General features: G+C 37.8%; 5 protein-coding genes across 7 annotated transcripts in view; 3 read left to right on the top strand and 2 right to left on the bottom strand.

Moving 5' to 3' along the window:
- Nucleotides 1–2,541: 2,541 nt before the first annotated feature.
- commd5 (COMM domain containing 5) lies at nucleotides 2,542–5,669 on the bottom strand. The gene is made up of 7 exons (XM_087798574.1): nucleotides 5,444–5,669; nucleotides 4,720–4,880; nucleotides 3,993–4,021; nucleotides 3,870–3,920; nucleotides 3,663–3,758; nucleotides 3,322–3,397; nucleotides 2,542–2,860 (listed from the first exon to the last, which is right to left on the bottom strand). The coding sequence occupies exons 1-7, from the start codon at nucleotides 5,556–5,558 to the stop codon at nucleotides 2,759–2,761; spliced, it is 630 nt and encodes a 209-aa protein (XP_087654700.1). The 5' UTR covers nucleotides 5,559–5,669; the 3' UTR covers nucleotides 2,542–2,758.
- Nucleotides 5,670–5,702: 33 nt separating this feature from the next.
- fam199x (family with sequence similarity 199, X-linked) lies at nucleotides 5,703–11,795 on the top strand. Its single transcript, XM_087798572.1, has 8 exons — nucleotides 5,703–5,780; nucleotides 6,282–6,454; nucleotides 7,756–7,975; nucleotides 8,046–8,204; nucleotides 8,282–8,443; nucleotides 8,519–8,702; nucleotides 8,771–8,874; nucleotides 10,338–11,795. Exons 2-8 carry the CDS (start codon nucleotides 6,288–6,290, stop codon nucleotides 10,509–10,511), a joined length of 1,170 nt encoding a protein of 389 aa, XP_087654698.1. The 5' UTR covers nucleotides 5,703–5,780; nucleotides 6,282–6,287; the 3' UTR covers nucleotides 10,512–11,795.
- A 182-nt stretch (nucleotides 11,796–11,977) lies between these two features.
- smim19 (small integral membrane protein 19) lies at nucleotides 11,978–14,087 on the top strand. Its single transcript, XM_087799135.1, has 3 exons — nucleotides 11,978–12,185; nucleotides 13,025–13,149; nucleotides 13,528–14,087. The coding sequence occupies exons 1-3, from the start codon at nucleotides 12,061–12,063 to the stop codon at nucleotides 13,596–13,598; spliced, it is 321 nt and encodes a 106-aa protein (XP_087655261.1). The 5' UTR covers nucleotides 11,978–12,060; the 3' UTR covers nucleotides 13,599–14,087.
- An 888-nt stretch (nucleotides 14,088–14,975) lies between these two features.
- On the top strand, nucleotides 14,976–20,950 carry ids (iduronate 2-sulfatase). 2 transcript variants are annotated; one of them, XM_087798834.1, is made up of 13 exons: nucleotides 14,976–15,129; nucleotides 15,462–15,598; nucleotides 15,688–15,865; nucleotides 16,756–16,844; nucleotides 17,344–17,544; nucleotides 18,235–18,405; nucleotides 18,478–18,604; nucleotides 19,199–19,372; nucleotides 19,526–19,659; nucleotides 19,748–19,864; nucleotides 20,192–20,302; nucleotides 20,371–20,493; nucleotides 20,564–20,950. In XM_087798834.1, exons 1-13 carry the CDS (start codon nucleotides 15,054–15,056, stop codon nucleotides 20,627–20,629), a joined length of 1,704 nt encoding a protein of 567 aa, XP_087654960.1. In that variant the 5' UTR covers nucleotides 14,976–15,053; the 3' UTR covers nucleotides 20,630–20,950. The 2 variants fall into 2 exon arrangements, with proteins under 2 accessions (XP_087654960.1, XP_087654962.1); XM_087798836.1 differs by having other exon boundaries at nucleotides 19,547–19,659.
- Nucleotides 20,951–21,491: 541 nt separating this feature from the next.
- aff2 (ALF transcription elongation factor 2) overlaps nucleotides 21,492–25,483 on the bottom strand; it is a 97,668-nt gene continuing 93,676 nt past the window's right edge. For both annotated transcript variants that reach the window (XM_087798951.1, XM_087798950.1), the window contains exons 25-26: nucleotides 25,041–25,264; nucleotides 21,492–23,773 (exon numbers count right to left, since the gene is read on the bottom strand). In XM_087798951.1, the coding sequence (XP_087655077.1) occupies nucleotides 23,652–23,773; nucleotides 25,041–25,264 (346 nt within the window). In that variant the 3' untranslated portion in view covers nucleotides 21,492–23,651. The remainder of the gene's footprint in view (nucleotides 23,774–25,040; nucleotides 25,265–25,483) is intronic.

The raw sequence follows: 25,483 nt of genomic DNA on the forward strand, positions 1-25,483 counted from the left end.
AACAACAATTAAACGATTAAAGAATTGATTGAATTAAATACTGTGACATTGCATTAACTCTCTGAAGTAACGGTGTTCAATGAAATTTAAGAATGTCTAATCTTTTATACTATTGTGGTGTGGTACCTTGTCTGTCAGGGTGTCAGATATATATTAAAGGGCACCTGATTTAAGTGTCTCCTAAATCGTTCTAGGACCTCTATTATACTCATCAGTATGTTTCTTTTTGCACAAAACTGTCATTTAGTAAAGATATTTACATTAGAAAATACGCTTAAGCCCCGCCCACTTAAAAATGTGCTGTTTTGGCTGAGAAGAAGTCTCGTCCAAGCAACCACGCCCACTCTGCTCTTATTGGTCACAAAAACACGAGTCGCATTCAAGGACTCATGTAAATTTCAAACTCACCCCTGAAACTCCCGTTTTGTACATTAAAAACGAAAAAAGGTTTGCTGCTTAATGTACACATTACAAAATTACCTAAAGGCAGAAGTAACTCTCACCATATTTACATAAATATTTATTTTGCTTCACGATTAACATGTAGGTACTTAACCGATTTAGGGCTTCTACGGGAGGACACCTCCACCAGAGTGGATTTAAGACGGGGGAGAACTTTATTAAGTAATAACTTCAAAACAGAGCAACGCCATGATGAATACAACATGTAAGTAAGTAAGTCATTTTTATTTGTATAGCGCTTTTCCAGACCAGGGTCACAAAGCGCTTAAACAATTAAAACAATACTCTATAAAGTATATACTTTAAAGGGCAAGATAAAACTGTTAACACAACAGGAGTTCTACAAAATCAAGGAAAAGCCTGAACAAATAAAAATGTCTTAAGATGTTTCTTGAATAAGTCAGGAGAGTTAGGTTTTCACATTAGGTTCCCTTTAAAAGAATATTCTGAAGAACACATCATCTTCAGGAAAGATCTTGAGAAATAAAGTTCTATAGAGGTTTTTAGGATTAAAAGATTTGCAAAGCTTTTAAGTTTTCAAGCAGCACCATAAACATATCTTAAGAAATTATGTAAGAAAGTATCTTGACATTCTGTTCTATGTTAATCTTTGTATCGTTTGTCTTTGTTATTTTTCTCTGATCTATGTTCTTTATCTTTAGACTTAGATTGTATCATCTTGTTCTTTCTCTTTATTTCTCTTTGTGCTTGTTCTTATTTTTATTTTTACTTTTATTTATAACTGCTGTATTGCTGTGTCTAATTGGAAAAAAACAATTTGGCCAGTGATGGTTTGACGAGGCCTCGTGATACATTTGATATGTAGGAGGACAAAGCGATTTAATTTTGAAATCCCACTAAATGGCACTCTCTGCTATTTTCATCTTTGGCTCTGATCTACTGATTCAATGAAACCTGGCATCGTTCTCAAAATTGTGCAAAATAGTGGCTTTTCAAAATGAAGACACTTTTCGGGGGCAGAAGTGGAGCGAAAGTATCATGACATTCTATTCTATGTTAATCTTTGTATCCTTTGTCTTTTTTATTTGTCTTTGAGCTATTTTCTTTATCTTTAGACTAAGATTCTGTTGTCTTGTACTTCCTTTCATAAAAACTGTGTTTTCTTGTTCTTATTTTTTTATGAATTATCGTCTGTATTGCTGTGTTCTAATTGGAAAAACGATTTAGTACAATAAAGTTCTATCTATCTATCTATCTATCTATCTATCTATCTATCTATCCATCAGATACAGCATCAGCTGTTTCATGAGGCCTCATCAAACCATTCCTACTGGAGGCAACTCTGGATGTGTGCATAGATCCACTACTAAGTCTTTTTATTTATTTATTTTTAAGTCATAAGAAGTCACATTTGCAATGTGATAAAAGCCATTCGAGGACACAGCAAACGTTCAATCAATGTGAAATGTTATATTCTTGTCAGATCAGATCAGAATGTCTTTCAGCAGATTCCAGTTGAAGACAGGAAGAATGGAGACCAAAACAAAAACTAATTATGAGGTTGAAAGGCCGAGTCCAGAGATAAATCCAATTGCAGATGTGTGGCAAGAACTGAAAACCATTCACAAACACTCTCCATCTAATGTGACTCAGCTGTTTAAAAAAAAAGACTCAAGATGGTCTGAATAAACGTTACGTTTTTCATTTTTCATTTCAATTGTTTGATGCTTTTTGTTTCACCAATATTGATTTAGTAACACTATTTTAAGTAAAGAGGCCATTGGATTATTTATATAACAACGTTTGATGCAATAAAATGTAGCTGGATTGTACGTCAAATGCAACAAACTGCTGATGATCCATGTACTGATACGTTTCAGTCTTTGTTGTGTACAGGTTAATGCAGCGCTAAAGTCCAACATTGAGTTTTCTTTCAGCTGCTGACTTCATTCACTGACCAGGTTTGGAATTGAAAGTCATTTGAGTAGCTGTAGCAACTTAATGTTTTAATAGGAGGAAGTCGTTTTTAGCAAACAGCGCCCTCTCTTGTCGAATCATGTTACTGGAAAGCTTTTCTTGCTTCTTGAGGAAATCAGCAAAAAAGCAAAAACACAGATATTGGTTTTATCACATAATTTTATTTCTTCATTGTATAAAATATGCATGACATTTATAAAGAGTTACAAAATGAGTACTTTTATAAATGGGTTGTGTTATATTTAATTTAAATAAAGTAAACATGGTCATCCTATTTTATTAAAACACCAACAAAAATGTCGCTGAGCTCTAGGCATAATTTTGGCCTATCATCTGCATCTAACCAAGGGAAGCTTCGTCAGTCTTGGATCTTCAGGATGCTCCGCTTCTCCAGGTCGTTCATCTCCTTGAGGATCAGAGCCACATTGTAGCGGAGCTCCTGGAATTTAGCCACTGACACCTGTAAAAGTCCAAAGTCAATTTTCTGGCGTTATGGAGCAACAACATAGACAACATATCCTGCAAAACTTTCGGCTGTTGTGTGGTTTCCCTGGTCGGCAGTAGTAGTGGCCATGTGAAACAGCTGATGAGGCTTCATGATACAGTGTCATTATCCATAGAGGTTGGTAGATGACGCGGTTTTAAATTATTTAAACAGAGAGCGCCATCAAGTGGCTTTTATAATTGATCTCAATGCACTATGAAACCTCATCACTTCTCGTAAGTGTGTATGCAAAGTGTCTAAAAAGATAAAAAGAGTAACATGTTCACTGGTCAGACAGGCGTCTTTGATGCAACTACTAAAAAATGGAACGTGAATCTGACCAAGTTTCATGTAAATGAACCACTGCAGAGTAAAAATGTATCATATAAACATTGGTTTGCTGACATGACAGGAGCTGGGAAGTCATTTTTAATTACCTCAAACTGCTGATAGCTTCCATCCGAAAGCTTCATTTGCATCAGCAGAGAAGGCTGCAGGGCCCGAGCTACAGAGCTGTGTGGTCAGAGCAGGCATTAGTTTCACTCCACAACTTTCCGTTGAGCACTATCCCAGGATTAGACCATCTCACCCATTCCTTTGTTCAACATTCTTAAGTGGAAAATAACTGTCATCTTGCAATAAGTAAGTAATATATATTATATTTATAGATATTAAGAGATGAAACACAAATGTTTTTTATGTTGTGACCTTCTTCACTTCATTTTCAACTAACTTGCATCTTTTGGCTCGACCGATCACACCTAACGTTCCCTCTCACCTGGTGGAAATGGCCACATCCAGCCTCCATTTAAGTTCATCCATTGTAGGCAAATGAGGGTCATTCTGGGCTGCAGCTGCTTCCAAAGCTGATCGTCTGCACACACATATTTATTTAGGCTCTCATCATTCTAAAGCATCATATCATTTGTATATAAGGTAAGGTAAGGTAAAACGTTTAAAATTGTTTAAATTATTATATCCTTACCGATTTCCAAAAATGACACTTGAGAAGTCTGAAATGAATTCTTCAGGTATCCTAACAAACAAACAACAACTAATATTTAAACTTATTATTTATTGATAATCAGTGAAATCAGTGCATTCTTACCTGAGCTCCCGGAGATTGTCTTTAAATGACTAGAAGAAAAAATACAGACACATCTTGTCATTCTCTTTGATGTTTCAAAAGGGAAATATAATCATGTTTATTTCATTCTATTAAAACATATTCAGTTTTGAGATGATTTTGGTACGACACTACACAGGCTGATACAGAGTAGTAATATAATAGTGCTACTCTTCACTTTTACCTGATATGTTTGTGTTTTTATACAAGAAACCTCATTTTTTCTTAGTTGGGAAGAAACAAATAGAAAAAGTGGGAAAAATATAAATATTAACACAAATGTTGTAGACCAAGTCATAGTCCAGAGAACTTCCCACAATAGTTTTTATTCCATCCTTCCATTCTAGAATAATTACTTTGTTATTATGTATTCATTTATTTATAAACAATATCAACCTAATATCATAATAAGACTGTCTGGAAAGATATGCCTGGTCTAATAAAACAAATCAGTGTGACAGTAACCCCTTCTATCATTATTGAGCACTTCTAGTATTCATGTGACACTGCACAAATGTCCTCTCATCACTTAATAACAACAAAGTGGAGGAACACAGAGAGTTGGCATTAATGAACTTGTAAAAGTCAGATATTCAGTCTTTTTTAAGACATTGTAGACAGAGTCCCACATTTTCAACATATATAAAATATGTCTTAGGTTGTTGGCTGATTGAGGGAAAAGAAAGGTAATTCATTTTGAAGAGCTTACCTCAGGTTTTAGTGACGTTGGTTGAATGCGTATTGCTTCAGACAGAACTCTGTACATTCCAGCGACAATGTAGCCGAGTCTCTCCTGAGGAATAACGCTGCCCTCTGCTATGGACTTCATCACCTCTCTGCAGTCCTTTCCCTCCAGGGCACTGACCACAGCTGAAACGACAGCAATGTTTCTCACTTCAAAAATTCTTTTTTTGTTGGATTTTCTTTACAGAAACAGAATAAATAAAAGTATTTTTTCGGAATAAATGCAGACATTAAATCACCAGCCAGAATAGCCTACATGAGAATTTAGTATTGTGTTTTTAAATTAAAGATTTGTCTTTATCTATTCCAAAACGACACAAACTTTTTCCAAACTCTGACTGTGCTTTACCATTTGACATGGTTAGTAGTGCTACATTTCAGTCTGTCAGTCTTTAAATGAAAGAACAGTGCGACACTCAGAGTTAAGCATGGGATATTTTCATCATATTTTCCATCCATCAGTGTATTTTAACACTGTCTTGGTGCACTTTTAGAACTTGTTTGCTGCCCTTTATTGTTGCATAATAATAATTGTTTTGGTTCAAACACAGTGCAAACAGAATAAACAACACTGATAGAAAAAACAACAAAAGTGAGTGCAAGAAGCTCTTTTCAATATCATTTCAGAATATTTTACAACGATGTCATCGTCACACAGTGAAGCTGCAGGACTATATATTGGTGCTTACCTTTCAATATTTTCCTGAAAGTCTCTTGGTCTAAATCTTTCAGGTTTTTCGACATAGCCTCGATTTCTCTTGGAATCCTGCCGCCCAAAAAACTAGAGTCCGTCTCCAAAGACATTGCACCTCCACGAATAGCGCTATATTCTCACGACATATATAATATATAATCTTACGCTTTTGTTATTTAGCGTCTTCACTGTCTTGCACATCTATATCCGCCTGATGTCACATGACGATGACGTCGACCGAGCTCTCGCGATGACTCTCGGGAACTTCTGTGGGAAAAGAAAGGATTTGCAAATGGAGGCGGTCGAGTGAGTCACTCGTTAAAAGACTGAAAGTTAGTATCATTTTGAGACTTTGAGAAATCGACAGACCTCATGTTTTTAGAGGTACAACTATGTTGCACCGAGAGCTGCCTCTTGATCTTTTTTGTGTGGCTATCGAACGATTTCGCTGTGTTTGTGGCGTTAGCAACTTGCTAATAACATTAGCTTTGGTCAAAATATTCGAACAACACGTTACATTTAGACTCAACGGACCTCGTATGCGTGATTTTAATGTCGGATCATACTTTGTTATTACTATTTCCTTTTTTTAATGGGATATTGTTGACTTACTAATACGAAGTTACCTTGCCGTGACGTCCGTCAGTATTAATAGCCACAAGCAGCAAATGGAGATAGCTTTGTAACTTTAACATTAGTCTTCAATACATCACATATTTGTATATTTACACAATGCAGGGACACGGTAGATGTTTTCTTAATCGAGGCGACTGAACATTTGTTCATGTTAAATTTCTCTTGTGACGTTTAACCCTACATTTCTCCCCGTTTAGGCAGCTATGACGGATTCTCTGTATGAGAAGTTCTTGGCCCCAGAGGATCCCTTTCCTCTCCTCTCACAGAGAGCCAATCTAAGTGACGTTGAGACCTTAGATGTCAGCGATTTTGGTTGCCAGTTGTCCTCATGCCACAGGACAGATCCTCTTCATCGTTTCCACAGTAACAGGTGCGTATCATGTGTTTTTACAGCACTGTACTTTCCCCCTTATTTGGGGATGTAAGATTTCTTAATTGTGATTCCTGTTCTACTTAAAAAAAATGCAAGTCTTCGACTCCATTGCATCATTTAAGGTTTAACAAAGTTGTTATGCTTTATAAATCTATTGAACGTGACAGTTCACCCAAAATTGTCTATTCAATTCCAACTTTAATCTTTGTATCCTTTTTCCTTTGTATCCTTCTCTTTGCGTTATTTCCTTTTGACCTATGTTCTTTCATTTTGATCCAACTTCGTTTTGTGCTTTGTTCTTGTTCTACGCACCCTAATGTTGACTAAGGGTTTGGAGAACAGAGTAATCTGGTCCTTATTGGATTTACAGACAGTAATGTATGTTCATATGACAATCACAACCACCTTTCTTTGTCAACAAAGATACTCCAAAGTACATCCAATTCCTACATACTGGTTGTCTGTAATTTGCCTCTTATTAAATCCGAATGAGAAATAGTTTTGGGTTTTGTGACCGCAGACCTTCTTCAGTAAAGAAGATTAGATTTTAAAGGGAGATTCAGCAATTTTACTGGTTGCTATCAACTCAAGTAAGGTAAGGTAAAACTTTATTGATCCCTCAGGAGGTCTCCTTCGGGAAATTGTTTTTTTCCAATAGCTACAGAAAATACAGCAATTTTTCATAAAAAATAAATCAAAATAAAATAAGAACAAGAACATAAAGAGAAAGAACAAGATGACACAATCTAAGTCTAAAGATAAAGACAAAGAACATAGATCAAAGAAAAACAACAAAGACAAAGGATACAAAGACTAACATAGAACAGAACATCCAGATACTCTCACTCCACTCCTGCCCCCGAACTCAGAATTGTACAATTTAATAGCCCGAGGAATGAATGAGTCCTTGAGTCTATTTGTTTTGCACCTGGGAAGGAGCATTCGTGCACTCATTCTGCTAATACTATAATAATAAATAATAATAAATTATTATTATTATATAATAATATTAATAATAATAAATTATTATTATTTATTATAATGCTAATAATAAATACTTACGAACCATTACTCACAGTAATTATAATTTTTAAGTTACAAAAGTCCAAAAGAAAATCCATGTCATTAGAAATAAAACGTGTAAAATAATGTTTACTTTTGTATTAGTATTATAAAAAAACAACTACAACATAGTATGCCTCTTAAACATGTACTGTAGTTAGTATTTGTTTATTTTAAGAAATGCATTACATGGTCTCGAGTCCGTAGTTAAAAATTAAACGGATATCTTCTTCTAGGTGGAACCTCACTTCTTGCGGGACAAGTGTGGCCAGTTCTGAGTGCAGTGAGGAGCTCTTCTCCTCAGTGTCTGTTGGGGACCAGGAAGACTGCTATTCTCTTTTGGATGATCAGGATCTGACATCTCTGGACCTGTTTCCTGAGGGCAGTGTGTGCAGCGATGTGTCTTCCTCCATCAGCACCTACTGGGACTGGTCAGACAGCGAGTTTGAGTGGCAGGTCTGTCAGCAGTCATCTCTGATTTTAGTTCCTCATCAGTTTAAATAAATTCACAACTCTGTGTCCACAGTTACCAGGAAGTGACATTGCCAGTGGTAGTGATGTCCTCTCGGATATCATCCCAAGTGTCCCAAGTTCACCTTGTTTGTTTTCAAAGAGAAAGCCCAAGCCTCACCCTCATCGCAACCTGGACGAGTTACCATGGAGTGCTATGACTAACGATGAGCAGGTAAATCATCTGAATTTGAAGCTGATGCAGTCAAGTTGAACATCCATAAACCTCTGCTCCGACATGTCTTCTAACAGGTGGAGTACATAGAGTACTTAAGCCGAAAAGTCAGTACAGAGATGGGGCTGAGAGAGCAGCTGGACATCATTAAGATCATTGACCCAAGCGCTCAGATCTCTCCCACCGACAGCGAGTTTATCATCGAGCTGAACTGTCTCACAGATGAGAAACTCAAACAAGTGAGTGCCAACTATTATCATTGAAGAAAACTTTAAAATGTAATTCTTAAATTTCCATCATTTAAACTTTTCAAGGTGCGTAACTACATCAGAGAGCACAGTCCTCGGCAGCGTGCTAGCAGCACCAGAGAGGGATGGAAGAGAACTAGCCAGAGCAGTGCGAGCACTGGAGGAGTCAGTGTAGCCAGCAGCAGCAATGCTAGCATGGTCAGCTCTGCCAGCTCCTCTACCGGCTCCACAGCCTCCAACTCTGTGGCCGGTAAGTGTGGGCTACGACGATACTCATTTTGAGTTCCTTTGTCTAAAAGTCATTATCATTTGCTCCAGGAGGACCCGCTTCAGTATGCAGTGGAAGTAGTGTTGCAAACATCAGCAGAGCTCACAGCGATGGGAACCTGTCAAGTGCTGCTGAACGTATACGAGACTCTAAAGTAAGTTTGTCTGCATCAGGTCATACCAGGATACATGTACCAATGCTGTGGTTAGTTTGAAATCCCCAAAGTAGTGACCGTTTAATATTTCACTTTAAATGAACAATAGTGTAAATTCACAACATTAATTTGTACTTGCAACATTGCATATAAGCTCCCTCTTAACAACACTCACAGTAAATGTTCCTTGTACACTGTTGCCACACATTCTAAAGAAATCTGCATTGACAGTTGAAATCCAAAATACATTAAAGATCAGATAAGATACTTTATTTTCCAACAGTGGTGGCAATTTGAGCATTCACAGCAGCAAGTTCACAATAGAAAATTAAATAGATAAACATTAAACCTACAGTGCACATATCAAGACCGTTTGAGGAAAAACAATTGTAAACTATTACAACAAGAAAGACAGAGAAAGAAATGATCTCTAAAATACTGTAACACATCTTATGTCTGAATGAATTAAATATTCTTATTAAGTACTTTGGTCTTCACATGGTTGAATGTGTTGACAACAAAATCACACAGAAAATATCAATTGAAATCAAGTATTAACCCATTAACCCTGGATTTGGAGTCATGTTCAATTACCTCGGCGTGTGGCTGGACAGTAAACTGGACTGGTCCTGCAACACAGACCATGTATATAAGAAAGTTCAGAGCAGACTGTACTTTCTGAAGAGGCTTCGATCATGTAACATCTGCAAGAAGCTCCTCTGCATGTTCTACCAGTCTGTGGTGGCCAGTGTTCTGTTCTATGCTGTGGTGTGTTGGGGTGGAAATGTGTCCAAGAGGAGTGTCAACAGGTTGGACAGGTTGATCAGGAGGGCTGGCTCTGTGGTTGGCATGAAGCTGGACTCGCTGGTGACAGTTGCTGAGAGGAGATCACTGAACAAACTACTGTCCATCATGGATGATGACAGTCACCCTCTCAGCACTGTCATCAGTGAGCAGAGAAGCAGAATGAGTGCACGAATGCTCCTACCCAGGTGCAAAACAAATAGACTCAAGGACTCATTCATTCCTCAGGCTATTAAATTGTACAATTCTGAGTTCGGGGGCAGGAGTGGAGTGAGAGTATCTGAATGTTCTGTTCTATGTTGTCTTTGTATCCTTTGTCTTTGTTGTTTTTCTTTGATCTATGTTCTTTGTCTTTAGACTTGGATTGTATCGTCTTATTATTGTGTTATTTCTCTTTATGTTCTTATTTTATTTTGATTTATTATTTTTTATAAAAAAATGCTATATTTTCTGTGGCTATTGGGAAAAAAACAACTTCATCAATAACGTTTTACCTTGCTTTATGTTCAAAATTAAACATACAGGCTGATCCAACATTGATGTCTTCAAAACAAGTCCAAATGAGGTTTCAGTAGTGTGTGTGGGCTCCACATGCTTACATGAGCTCTCTACAACACCTGCACTATACTGACCTTTTACCTTTTTTCTGTCTTTTCAAGAAACGTTCCAAGCAGCGTAAACTCCAACAGAAAGCCCTGCGCAAACGTCAGCTTAAAGAGCAGCGTCAGGCTCGCAAGGAGAGACTGAGTGGCCTGTTCCTGAACGAAGAGGTTCTGTCCCTGCGTGTGACGGAGGAGGACACCCACAGCGACGATCTAGACATATTGATGTGACACCAGTGAATTATTCAGTGCTCCCTCTACGTCTGATCATTGTCCACGCCACGTCAAACCACTGCGCTTGAGCTAGTGTTATTACATGTTACTTAGTCATAGATGAAGCACTGGGCGCTTCTGCTTAAGACAATACCAGCTCGTTCTAAACTGACCAAGAGTCCTGCAAAAGCATGCTCTGCTTCCGCTCATCTACATACGTCTTGCAGACAGACGGTTCATGTTTCTGTTTTGGATGCAGCGTAAGTAGCCAGGCTAAAAACATCCTTTTGATGCAATGACAGAGAAACATCTACTCATGACCTAGATGTTTTTTTTCTGTAAAAATAATTTGATTCCTGAGCTGATCTCTTTCTGTCGGCTTCATGGTTACTAATCAAGTCCATTAGCTCACTGTCTAAATACCCTTCAACTCCGTTCAAGTCAAAGTGGAAAATTAAGTATCCTGATAATGTTATCACATCCCCCAAATGAACGGTATCGTTAACAGAAAGCTCTTACTGCAGGGAATGAATAAACTGCTTCACGAGACTTGATTTACATATCCCTGTACAGAGTTGATGGGTTGAGATGGCTGGTTTGGAAGAATGTGACTCATTGTTACAGTCCATCACGTCACGGCTTAGAGGGAGCACTGAAACGGCATGATCCAACACACGCAGTGTGTTTCACTTCCTATGAAGTGTGCTGTACATACATGGTAAATAGCAGTACATGAACTACTCGCACTAAAATGTTTGGTCATGGAAACGCCAACTGCTTTTCAAGTCTTATTCCAATGTATTTAGTTTGAACTGCTTAATTTGAATCATTGTCTTAGACACCCTGGAGCCACTATGAAGTTTTGCCTAAACGCTTGGTTTTGCCGTAATAGCACTCTGAATGTTTTCATTTGAGAACTTGTTTTACATGACAGAATGATTGAACTGATTCTGGATTCCATGTATCGAATAACTGCAATTAATAGTTTCTGTTTTCCTCAAGCATTGAGTTGATCTTTTCCTTTTATTTAAACTTCACTACTGAAACACCTGAAGCAGCGGTGGATTTGTGGCTTTTCAGTTTTAATTTCTATACTGTTTTCCTTTAAACTTTTGTCAAACTATGCCCCGTTCATTGTTGTCAGTGTGTGTACATTTCATAATTACAGCAGCTCCTATATTGTAAAATGTTGAAAATTATATTTTAAGACTACATGACACTAAAAGACAATACAATTGTGTGATGCTGTTTATGAAAGGAACTTGAAATCCCTGATAATAAATAGTATTTCTGTGAAAGGCATTTCGTTTTTGTATTTTTATTTTATTATATGCGGGTGGACATGAATAGTTGTCTAAAATATCCATATGTGCTGGATACTACATTAATTATTGTTTTTATTTAATAACATCAAGAGCTTTGCTTTTCGGCCAGCAGGGGGCAGCATCATTCCCCACGCATTATGCACAGAGCAGAAAATAAACCACAGAAGAAAAGTCGTGCAACAACAACAATCATTGTACAACGCAGCATTGAAAAGGCTTTAAGGTTCCTTTAGCAGTTTAAAATGGGTGCTCACGGACTTGAGCCCGACACAATTGACTACTCGGTTCACGAAGCTTGGAATGAAGCTACGAACGTTTACCTGCTGGTGATTCTGGTCAGCTTCGGCCTGCTTATCTACGCCAGGAAGTAAGTCTGGAGCCAGTCTCTCACTACAGCTAGCTACGCTCATATTTGAATGTTTTGAGACCGAAACCTTTAATATATACAACCAAGGGTATTACATGTACCATGCAGCCTTATTCCCAGACATTACTAGGTCAAGCGACATCCTCTCCAGGATGTCCTTGGTCTTCTACCCCTGATGCTTGGTGGCATCACAAGATGCCTGCTCACCTATACCACTACTTTCTCTTGATGTTCCGAAGAACCAGGTTTTCTTTGACCTTCTTGCTGCTGGTATCGCTTTTCAAAGAGGAAGTCTAGCCACCCTAGCATGGCAGCCACTTTTTTCAGAATCAGAATTATTTCATTTGCCATTGTCAATGAAGGGTTTCATCAACTATTAATGTACAGTTGTGCAACATTCCATAACATTGTTAAATATTTGGTTTAAATATCATAGCTTCTCAGGTCTTTACTCGGTGGAGCCATTTAATCATTTATGTGTTAAAAATCATGTCCTTAAACAAATATCAACAACGGTATTACAGTTTTGAAGGAGTGGGACTCACTTGTGTCCTCACTCTTCTGGCATCAAAAATCAGTTCCAGTTTCCAAGACGATTAGTTTGTTCTTTTAAACTTTATACATCAAATATGAGTTGTGGTTTTTCTGCAGCAGCCCTTTGTAGCTTGATGTCCAGCATCCAGCATACATTCTTGACCAGCTTCATTATGTATTTTCAGTGTCTTGATCCAAACTCGCTCTGTTTATGTAGAAGAACATCTTCAGTTTGTAAAGGACATTCCTTAATTTAACCCAAAACGATGTAAACATGAATAACGTTGTACAACTGTGTCTTCTAGGAACAAGCGTAAAATTATGCGTATCTTCGCACTACCCCCTGCGGCCGGCAGCACCCCAGAGCCCAACTTCTACAACAGTCTACAGAAGGTGCGCCTGCGCCAGCAGCTGGAGATGTACTCTCTTGGTGAGTCCATGGCACCGTCTTTATGTTGAAAGTTCATCAGTTTAATTCAACCTTACTATTCTATTTGAAGAGAGTTTTCAAGTGTTTTTTTCAACTCAAACTCATGTTTGGTCTTTATGTAATGCATTATCTATACACACACATTACTTTGTGGACCTTTGAGCGTCTGTTAACAATAATCCAAAGATGTTAACCCCTTTTTAACCCCTCAGAGGTTAAGATATATGACCCTTCTTCAAATGTTTTTCACTTTCCAAAACATTGGAAAAACCGTTTGATTTCCAGCTGTTTGAGAGTCTTGTGGCTGACCAGAGTTTTTGCGAGATGAGGTTATTCATTTTCTCGGTCATTAAACATGTCTTCCGTGTTGTCTTCCAGCCAGGAAATATGATCAGCAGCAGCAGCAACAACAAAGCCAGTCGGATAGCGTGCAACTCTCAATGGAATGAGGGGAAGAGACGGACACTTTAATTCCTGACTCCCGAAGAAGTGTGCCAGAGAAAGAAGATCCCTTTCAGTTTGCCCACTTGTGTCCAGAGAGAAAGCTCGCAGAACAGAAGACACAGGAAGTGTTCCCTGTTCCATTCTTCCTGTCAGTGTTTAATTTAAGAAGAACCTTTAATGCTGTTTAAAGTTTTCATTAAAATATATTTCTGATTTCTGTTACAAAGAAGGATCCAAACTAAAAACCAAGGGTTGATCATTGATTTTTAGGGTTTCACGTCAGATGCTTTATCTAGATGCTGTTTAGACTGCTTGTTAGCGTTTGTCACAAATGTTTCCTACAACGCAAAAGAAAACCGAGAAACTAGTTCTTGCAATATGTCTAACATTTGGAAGGGAACTGAAAACTTATAAACACTCAAAAGAGCACATATATTAGAAGTCATTGTTATATTGATTGAATATTTTGTATTAAAATCAATGTTTGAAATTTGTTTTGCTTTCTTTTGTTCTGTTAAATTGGTGTTTACTGTCTGTTCTCTCACCTCGGTACAAGTTGACCTGTACACCCAAAGTGCCGTCAATGTCCAACCTTTTAGAAGTGCTTTATCCTTACCTTACCCTTTACCATCCTTAATTTGTTATAATACACACATTGTGCAACTTTCATCTTATATTTTATAGAGAATTTGAAAAAATGTATTGTTCCTACCCCCTTAATTATGCCTTTGCTTTTCAACTAAAATTGAATCTTCATTACTTGTAGTTTATTTTGGTCTTCCATTTTTTGGAAAGTTAAAATTATGATTGGTTGCTCCTACTGCTCTTAAATCAGCTTCTGGCCTCATAATTGGTTATATATGTGTGCTTAATACTCTGATGTGTATGATACCTGTTTCTGTCCAAGACACAATGGCCCTGTGCTTCTTTGACAGTTTACAAATAGCTTCATACCATAGAGTGATTGTTGTGGATTGTTTTAGTGTGCAGTAAAGAAAGCATTCTTTTAAATAATAATTTTCAATTCTTGTTTCTTAAGAAAATTACAAAATAAACAAATTAATAGACACGAACATTCAATTATTCATGTTATAATACTTTTCATTTGTTGTGAAATGTAACAACTTTTGAGTGAACAATTTAATCAGAGCCGCATTTCCTTTATTAATATAATTTTACTTTAATTATATTTATTTCTAAAATATGAATACAACTAAATCAGTTAATTAAGTTCAATTAATTTGGTTTTAGAACGACTATATTTGGCGTTGTGAAAGTGCTAAAAGTGACTTAGCAATCAGCCAATGAGCTCACGAATAAAAGGCGGGTCAACGTTTATCTGACCAATCAGCGCTGGCTAATCAGGAAGCGACAAACAGCTGTGTTGTGGTGTCAGCACTTGATGGCGTTAGATTTTAAATCTATATTTTAACGTGTAAAGGTTGTGTCTTTTCTCTAAAATGAAATTACACCTGACTCTTCAATGGCTGTCCATGATAATAGCATGTTATACGCCTACTGCTGAAGCCAAAACAGGTTTGTACAAGAAACAAACTAAATTAAATCTTGTGTAATTCAATCATGAATCACGGGACTCGTCAGGCCGCTGACATTTTGACAAATTGTAGTGAAGTGGCCTGTAATGTAATATATTTGTGCTGATGATTTAGTTACCGTGAATTGCAAAGTATCGAGTTAGTTGTTTCCTAATTCACTTATGTTGTGAACCCAATGGTTGTGAAATTATTATAGGAAATGTATTTGGAAGGTTTCTGTCTGTTTGAATGGTTTTCTTATCAACACAAGTAACTAGTTATAGCACAGTGGTAAAAAGCATTGTTGTTCAGCGTGTGTTGACTATGTTTCAGTCAGGAAAAATGTCCTCTTTATCATGGCCGACGATCTTCGTCCATCTCTGGGCTGTTATGGAGACACTGTTGTCAAATCTCCAAATATCGATCAGCTGGCATCCAAAAGTCAAGTATTTCTCAATGCATATGCACAGGTCAGCCAATCTTCTTTCTGTACGTTTTATATATATATATATATAGGTGTGATTGTATTGTTTATTATGTATTTTCTTTGTTTCATCAGCAAGCTGTTTGTGCTCCCAGTCGTACCTCCATGTTAACAAGTCGCCGGCCGGATACGACCAGGCTCTATGATTTCAAGTCTTACTGGAGAGTCCATGCTGGAAACTACACAACTTTGCCACAATACTTCAAATCCAGAGGATATGTCACCATGTCTGTGGGCAAAGTATTTCACCCAGGTATGACCAGAGGAGCAACATACAGTAGACAAAATTAAATGATGACAGAAACATTTTGAAAATGTAGAGTCAAGTAATTTCAAGACAACTCTCAGGTCTAGATAGATAGAACTTTATTGATTGGAAAAATTGTTTTTCCAATTAGACACAGCAATACAGACGATTATTCACAAAGATAAAAAATGGGTCTCCTTCGGGAAATTGTCTAGAATGTAGCAGTCCCTCTTGGTCTGCTTTTGATTTTACCCTAGTGTCTTAAATTAAAAAAAATGTTTATGCACATTGTGGTGACAAAACTGCATATTTCTTCTTTATTCCTGCCACTCCAAAATTGGATAAAGTCCCCCATAAGCTAAAGGGTAACAGACCTGACAATTCCAAGGTGTTTGGTATCACCGGTTGTACATCTGAAGGCAACGTTGCAGCACATCAGTGGCTTTTTGATAAGCTTTTTGTTGTTGGTTATGACCTGGTGTTCCCTTCTTCTAATTTTCTTCTACATCTTACCCAGGAAAACTTGGATGGATGTTTCAAAATATTGTCCTCACATGTGAGAGGACCAAAGTGGAGTGTGACCCTGCATCTTCATACTTCACATGCTCCAATTTAAATGTTTGGCTGTAAAGTCCCAGAACCAATATAACCATTTTTATTTTATTTCCTTTTTTCCCCTCCAATTAATCTTCTTCTAAATTTAATTTTATTAATTTAATCTTATCTTTTTACCGGTGTTTAGATATTAAACTTTCCAGAACTATATTTTAGTTAATGGCAATAAGCCCAATATGACAGAAGGTCATACCTGAAAATGTAATAAAAGAAACAAACTGACCATCAAAATAAATTGTTTATGGCAATGACTTTGAAATGTCCTGCACTTGTGTTTAAAGGTATCGCTTCCAACCACACAGATGACTACCCATTAAGCTGGTCCATCCCTGCATACCATCCATCTTCGTTCAGATTTGAGAAGGAAAAGGTAAAACTTAAAAAGACATATTTTCTAAACCTTACAATTGAACCACTTTTTCTTCTGGAATGCGTGTGAAGTTATTTGGTCCCGTCGAACCTTGTCAAGCTGGCTCCATTTATCCATCAAATGTTTTTTATAACACAATCTGACATTAGTTTGAGTTGTCACAATGTCAAATGTTTCTCTGTTGGTATAAAAATGCATATTAACACTTGTGTTATCTTATGTGTCAAGGTGACTCAAAGGCCCGAAAACAAAAGTGATTGTTTTATCCCTTTTGTTGTTTTTGGTTCAAGATGATCGAAATCCAACACTGCATATGTATTTCTGAAAGCCAGGAAGGTTCTTCATCACCTTAATCCTGTGGTAACACAAGGGTTAAAGCTATTATTTAAGTGCAATTTCACCGAATAACGAGTAAAAACAAAACTTTCATGTAATTATAATAACAATAACATATGATTTAACTTTTTTTTTCTTCTCATCCTTAATACTGTTTCTGCAGATGTGTAAAGGTGAAGATGGCCAGCTTCATGCCAACCTGCTGTGTGCAGTAAAAGTAGCGGAGCAGCCTGGAGGAACTCTACCTGACATGGAGAGTGCAGACGAGGCTGTGAGGTTGTTGAAGAAGCAGGCTGAAAGCAGCACCCCTTTCTTCCTGGCAGTGGGTTTCCACAAACCACATATTCCCTTCAGAATACCAGAGGTACAGCGACACCTACACAAGTTAGATGTACATGTGGTATCCTGGTTAATTCGTATATTTTATTTTGCTCGCTGGCATTCATTTATATTGTCTGTGTTCATGTTCTAGGCGGCTTTTTAACCCTCGTCACCCTTAGTTTTCGGCTTACATTCCAGTTTCTTTGCATCATAGTACCAGAGGCAACAGAGGGGATACATGTAAAAGAATCATGATGAGCTCTTTGGTTTTGAAGAAAGTACCCATCAGATGCAATATGTCTATCTCTTTTGAAAGTTTTTTTTTGCCAATGAGTGCATAGAAATCACAAACGCAATTAATACAGGCATTTATTCAAATAAAAATGCTACTTATCGATGTCCGTTTGCTTTCACAAACTGTTCTTCATGCAAATGCATTAAATGTAGCCCATGATCCTGGTGTCTTTTATGGTGGGGAATGTCAAAAGTCATCTGACAATGCTTAACATAAAATTAGTAGAAATATCAATAATAACCACTAAAACCAGGTCTTATCAAACATCTTTCAGTTGAATCAAATTTGATAAAATGCAATTGTTTCTCAAAGCCCTCCCACTCACTAAAATAAACTTTCAGTTACTCCTTCAGGTCAGCGTTTGGTTCTTGTAGATGAAACTGTTTATTTATAATTAACTGTTTTATTGCGTTTTTATGCCTGTCTTTTTTTAAACAGGAGTACTTGAGCCTATATCCTCTTGAAGAAATGAAACTGCCCCCTGACCCAGATGTTCCAAAGAGGATGCCCCAGGTGGCCTACAATCCCTGGACAGATGTCAGAAAAAGAGATGATGTTCAAAAACTTAACATCAGTTTTCCATATGGGCCAATTCCCAAGGACTTCCAAGTAAAACCAAACGAATTGCTGGCCACCACTCATGCAGACCTTTAAACATGAATGTTTGCATCTGTTTTCCAGCTGCGTATCCGTCAGCACTACTTTGCTGCTGTCTCCTACATGGATGCTCAGGTCGGACGACTGCTCAGTGCTCTGGATGATTCAAGGCTTGCAGAGAACACGGTTGTTGTTTTCACCTCAGACCACGGTGAGTCGCTCATTGAAGGATTGTGTTCTTAGATCTTTAGTGGAGCTAATTTTTCCCATCCTGATAATCATTTTGGTTGATACTTTGGTTTGTCTACAAGGACCTAAGGGTTAGAGATTTATATTGTTGGTCAAAGTTTAGTGAAATTCTTTGGTTTGTGTTTCTGGCAAATTCGGTAAAACAAGCACTTTCTCTGCTCTGCTTTCGAATTGGCTTTGCATACATGTGTGTCTTTAGCCGTTAGATGGCACTGTTGTTCTATTAGAAGTATGACTTCATCGCATTTATTTTTATCAAACTCAAGCCAAATTCTTTCAGTCATTATATGAATGCTATATCCATTTAGTCCCGCAGTTTTCAGGTTTTGTTGACCTGAGGCACTTAAACATGTCCTTATAGCAAGAATACAAGTAGCAATATTCTCAGGTGCCAATAATTCAAACGAGAAGGACCGAAGACTTCTGAATACAGTATACAAGAAGCATAAGTGACTAAACCTTGATGGTCGAACATATTTCTGATACAACGAATACACACTCTCAAAAATGAAGAACAGTAGAGTATACTTTTAACTGCTTCTTTACCAACTTGCAGGCTGGTCTCTAGGTGAACATGGAGAGTGGGCTAAATACTCCAATTTTGATGTGACCACACGTGTTCCACTGGTTTTCTATGTTCCTGGTGTCACCACGCCACGCAAGAAAGGGGGTGGAGGCTCCACCTTTCCCTTTGTTGATGTCTTCAGTCAATGGAAACTACATTTCCAGGGTGAGATGAGGGAGACCTTTTGTTTTTTTTTAAATTTGAAACCATACAAAAATCCCTAAAATGCTGATATTTATAATAAATTACATCCGCTGAGATGTTTCTCCAGATACCTTTCACCTGAGTTGATTAACAAATTGTAGTTTGTCTCATCAGCACTGTCTCTTCATAACATAGTTCCAGATACTAAAGTTGTCCAAAACGTGGTGGAACTGGTTGACATTTTTCCAACCGTCTCTCACTTGGCTGGTCTTCGCTCTCCACAGCCCTGTCCTGATGTGTCTTTCCAGGTTGATGTCCATTTGTCTTTCAGTCATTGTGACAGCATCTGATCAATATCACCATCAACATCCTCTGTCATGTATCTGCTGTCATCAGGAGGAACTGTGCACAGAAGGGGGAAGTCTTGCTCACATGTTCCGACACAAAGAGCGAGGAGAAGATGAAGAGGCCATGGCCTTCAGTCAGTACCCCCGGCCAGCTGACACACCACAGGTAGGACGAGCAGTCGCTTTGAACTAAATCCTACATTCCAGTCATGCTCGCCCTTTTTGATCTTTAAAATGCACTTTTTGCAGATGATTGTAGTAATTATTTCTGTGTTCACATTCAACTTTTTTTTTGATTGCAATGGATGAACTTTGAACTTTAAATTTTTATTTATTCTTTTTACACTTTGGCACAAATGTATTTTTTTTTTCCTGTGATATGCACCCAGTTGCAAATGTTGTTTTCTAAGACACCTTTGTCCACTAATGTCTAGAAGTGATAACATCATTTGGTTTCTCTTTTTTTCACTTGTCCTCTGTGAAACCTTGCCAGATAAACTCTGATCTTCCTGACCTGAAAGACATCAGGATCATGGGCTACTCACTCCGCTGCTGGGACTACAGGTACACTTTATGGCTGGGCTTTGATCCCAAAACATTTGAGGTAAGAAGCATTGGTGGTGCTCACTGCTCTGTGTTGATCTGCAGCTGAAGGAGGTTGTATGTCTGCAGGTGAACGTGACTGATGTCCATGCTGGGGAGTTGTACATGTTGGCAGATGATGCTGGTCAAGACAGGAACGTCTATGAAGAGTCTGATCATGTTGTTCTTCAGAAGATGAACCATCTTATACCTGTAGGTTTTTTTTCTGCTGTAATTAAATGTTTTTCCTCATTATTGATTTTTCATTTGTGTATCTTTGCAGACGGTGAACATGCAAAAGAGAATGAAGCTGCATCTGCTCTACCTCACAGCAGGGAGGAAAACATGACGAGAGAAGCAAAGTATTGATGACTATGCTGCTGCAGAAAACTTCTATGAAGTTCTTGTGTATATATAAAAAAAGCCTCAGTCAGTCGTTTCCTACAAATGTGCAAGTCCTAAGAGCAGAGAGGGTGAAAATGAAAAATGTTTCTATTTCCCCACATTTTGACTTGTCTTGTTTGAAGAATTGAAGTCCACTTTTTGGGTTTAGAGATCTATTTATTTTCTTCAAGACTGACCTTTTATTCATGTTAAAGAACCTGCTGCCTCACACCTGATAATTTATACATGAATTGAGACGATTGTATATTTTTACTGTGTCAATGTTTTGTAAATAAATAAAAAGGATTCAAAACTAATAAATGTGTCTAATGTTTCTGTTAAGCAAAGATTTAGTACTAAAGCTGAAAACGGAGTCATCACATGAGTCATCTAGCATCATGAACAACAGCTAGTATGTAACTAAACCTTGAAAATTGTTTCATCTCTGAGGGAGAATATGTGTAGAAGTTAAACATCTTTCCTTGTATACAGCGAAGTCAACAAGATTAGAATCATTCTATATTTAGCTCTGACTTCTTACTGAGGCTAATGGACACTTATTGATCTGTGATAATTATAGTCGAGTGTTTGGTGATACTTGGACGGGTACTTACTTGGATACTTACTTGCATGTTCCAGGAATCTTGTTTGCTTTCATTGAAATGAAAATCTGAAAGTATTTTGAAGCACTTGACCATCCTGTGGTTGTAAAATGAACACATAATCACACGTTGCATAAGTGCAGACTTAAAAGAGGACACAGGAAGTCACCATCTTTGACTTTCATTTATTGCATGCAATGAAAGTGTCACATCAGGCAGAAACAAACGTCAGCAGGTCATCAAGACAAAAAACGGTAACAAATGCAAACCTGACAATTCACATCTTCTCTTAAAGCCAAACCACGGTGTTGTCATAAACACGAGTAAAAAGCTTAAAACATTTTATGAAAAACAATATCAGATTTTATACCAATATGGTATGAAAAAGTCAGTTCATTCTTAAATAAATAGAGAACTTCTCACTGGACACAAAGAGGCACTTGAGTTTTTGTGTTGGTTTGTTTTGTTGTTTTTTTTCTTATCTGTCAAAGTGATTTTTTCTTTTTTTTTTACATTCGAACCATCTCCTCTGACACACAAAGATTTGCTTCTTGAAATAAATCATCACGTTTAGAGATGAAACCATATTTGATCATCAATGCTGCACTGAACTATGAAGGAGCTTGAACTTGAACTTTTGGGATCAACATCACACTAGAAACAGATCACACCCTTTGAGGGTGAGATCAGAAAAAGGCAAAAGCTTTAAGGCAGGGGACTTCAATTGATCAGATTGAAAGTCTGAGTTTGTCCGGGTTTTCAACCGATCAAGCGTGTGATCGGTTGTCAGTCAGACACCTGATTGGTTAAACTGTGTTGAAAACCCGGACAAACTCTGACCTTGTTTGGATCAATAAAAGAAGACTGTTTTAAGGGAAGATATGAATAAAATGAAATAATAATAATGAGGCAGCTATGCAGGCATGAAGAAAAATTATTTTCATCTTTAAAAGTGGGACCAAAACCCTTCAGCTGTACACAATCAAAAACATTAATCTGGGTCATGATACAGTGTCTATTGGAAGGCCACTAGATGGCACTCTTAGTTTATGCCAGATTTAATTTAATCAGTAGATCAGATTATAAAGCAGAGAGTGCCATCTAGTGGCCTTTGGAAATGAAGACACTGAATCATGATAAACTTTCAGCTGTTCCATGAGGCCTCATCAGCACATCACTAGTTCAGAGCATGTTAAGATAGCACTAATAAAACAAAGGCATGAAAAAGCATTTTGAGGTAATGACTGAGCAGGATCCCTGACAAGACTTGTCGTGAGTGTCATATAAACGTATTCGACTGTGGGCGCTACTGTGATTGTTCTGGCTCTTCAGCCTCATATATACATTTGGTTGCGTTTGGCACAGATGATTTTGAATAAAGTTTGATCCTGAATTTGGTATGAAGCTTCATAAAGCATTGGCCCCTTCTTCAGACCTCAGAGTAGCAGCATGGACGATAAGAGGGTTTTAAGATATCCGTTAAGGGAATTCTGTAAAAGCTTCTTAAATTAATTGAGGCTGTTGAATAGCATTGTCGATACAGTAGACTTAATTTCATGAATAAGATTCTGTTTGAATCAGTAAGATATGTTTTGGGGACTCAAGTCTATATTGAATTAAAGCAGAAAAAAGATATGTCTGCTCAGATTCGGTCTCAGGAGAATATCACATCTTATCACGAGGAAGATGAGGATGTGTTTAGCTGCACAAGAAGATAATAGAAAATCATGCACAAGAAAACTGAATCAAAGCAGGTACATTGGCCACTGACGTGTACGTTTAGTGCAACTGTCCCATGATCTTGAAAATTTGAACGCAATTTCTGATAAAAGCTACATTTGATTTTGTTTGTATTATGAAGCTTTGACAAGTGATGGGTTGATGACACATTATACAGTGTCTTCATTTTGAACGGCAACAAGATGGCTCTCTCAGTTTGTAAATGATGCCAGATTTCATTGAAATAATAGATCATCATCTAGTGGTCTTTTAAAAGAATGAACACACTGTATCATGATACCTCATCAGCGGTTTCACGAGGCTTCATCAACCCTTCACTATTTATGAAGGATTAGGCACATAGAAGTAGCATAAACACACATTTGCTCTGACGACATCATCATCATCATCATCATCGTCCTCATCATCATCCTCATCCTCATCTCCATTCTCCTTCACTTTGAACAAAAACAAAACAACAACAAAAACAACAGTTTAAATTATTGCACACAACTGTCATGTGATGACACCAAATAGACAATCAGCTGTACAGGTTCACACACGACACAAACAAAAGTGCAACATGTCTGGCCGGAGGGTTTGGTCCACGCGAACTGATCACCGGCCTCTTTGTACCGTAGACCAGTAGGGATGTGAGGCGGCTCTCTAGAGCATGTGGGCCTCCGAACGGAGCCAGTGAAGTCCTTGTCTCACGTAGCGGACCAGCTGAGTCATGGTACCCTGCTGACTCAGCGGTTCCATGACAGAGTCCAGCTCTTGAAAGAAGTCTGCAGAAAGAAAGACAGGTGATTGTCGATGAGCTGAACTCTCCATGATCTGACACGTTTGTTTTTTCCAGTCTTACAGACATGCCACAGTAGACTGCAGGTTATGTTCCCCAGATTTAATATCCTGGGTCTGTACTCTACACAGTAGGTCTCTTAAGCATGTGGCTAACCGTTAAGTTTCTGTGAATGATGATGTAATACTTGTCCAAGTGTATTACTCCAGAGGGAGAGAACGGAGACACAAACACACCCTTTAAATAACTGCCTCTCAGTTAGTCACTGTGTGTCTTTGTAACTAGTCTTTAAAAAAATAACGTGATCAAATATGACCTAAAGTAACCTCCTACATATTGAGATTTTACAAAATACAATTTTTGGACATTATTTTTGTTGTGTTTTTTTTACTTATTCTCTGGGTCTGAAACGTTTGAGATTTATTGTCATTTTCTTTTGTTATTTTACCATGAATTGATTAGACATTACATTATAGGGATGAGTTGATGATGCCTCATGAAACAGCTGATGATGTGTCTTCATTTTGAAAGGCCTCTCAGATCTACTAATTCAATGAAACTTGGCATTATCTCAAAAGTGTCAGTGCCATATAGTGGCCTTTCAAACTTTATCATCAACTCATCACATTACCATTATAATACTTACCACCCTATTTTGCAAGGTATAAGTTTTAATTAATATTCTAACGTATGTTTGTGTGTAAAAGCTCTTAGTTGCATAGTATAATAGTTTGACCCATTCCTCACTGTCTTGTTGCTTTGTATGGCGTTTAGTTTGAGCATTGAAACAGTGAAACAGTCCAGAATGTGAACCCCCAAATACCATAGTCCAATTATTGTTGAGCAGCTGTGAGTTTGCAATGTGTGTGTGTGTCATCAGAGAGTGGTCTGAAATGTCACAACAGATACTGCGACCCATAACAAATTTGTGTGTTCAACCCTGGCTGTAAACTGTTGCCCCTGTGACCACCATCAAAAAGCAGAACATGTAGAAATCCTCCTCTAGTATACTTGCTCTGTTCTAAGAGGAAAGAGGAAACACATATTTTTAAAATTGTGTTTGTTTGAGATTGAGATTGTTTGTGTGCTGCATGGAGAAAATACAATTTATTTGATCTAACCTGGAACTAATATTTTAATAAAAGTATAAGTATACGTTTTTTTTCATTGAATGTACCAAACAAAGACAACGAGGGCCTTCTGAAGTTTGACATTAATACAAAACTCTGTAAGCAACACAATGAGGGAAGTACCTTGAGAGTCCGTGGAGAGTCGGTTCGCCGTCTCCCAGTGGTCGTAGCTGCGCAGGATGTTGTTGGTGATGTTGACGTGGCTGGCCGCCATGTGGTGGATCCTCTGGGGAATGGCAACACTTCCGGATGAGGCCTGGGCTCCTCCGCTGCCTCCACTAGCTGAGGTCGCTCCAGTGCTGGAGGAAGAGGGGCTCAGAGAGAGAGGGGATGGTGTCCTGGTCACCCTGAGAGATGCAGAGTAGACTTTTAGGTTTGTGTACCTTCAGCATCCACACATAAACATTTGCTGAGAACTAAAAGGCTAATTTATTCTGCTATAACAACATACTGGTGGCAACAGTCTCCCACACACACACACCCACAACTACACAAATAAACATAAAAGTTTGCATAAGCTATTTACAGTGACCTTTGAACAGAAGTCGAAGCTTGAATGCTTTGGG

Source organism: Callionymus lyra, chromosome 9 (genome assembly GCF_982586985.1).
Source record: "Callionymus lyra chromosome 9, fCalLyr1.hap1.1, whole genome shotgun sequence".
Classification (NCBI taxonomy): Eukaryota; Metazoa; Chordata; class Actinopteri; order Syngnathiformes; family Callionymidae; genus Callionymus; species Callionymus lyra.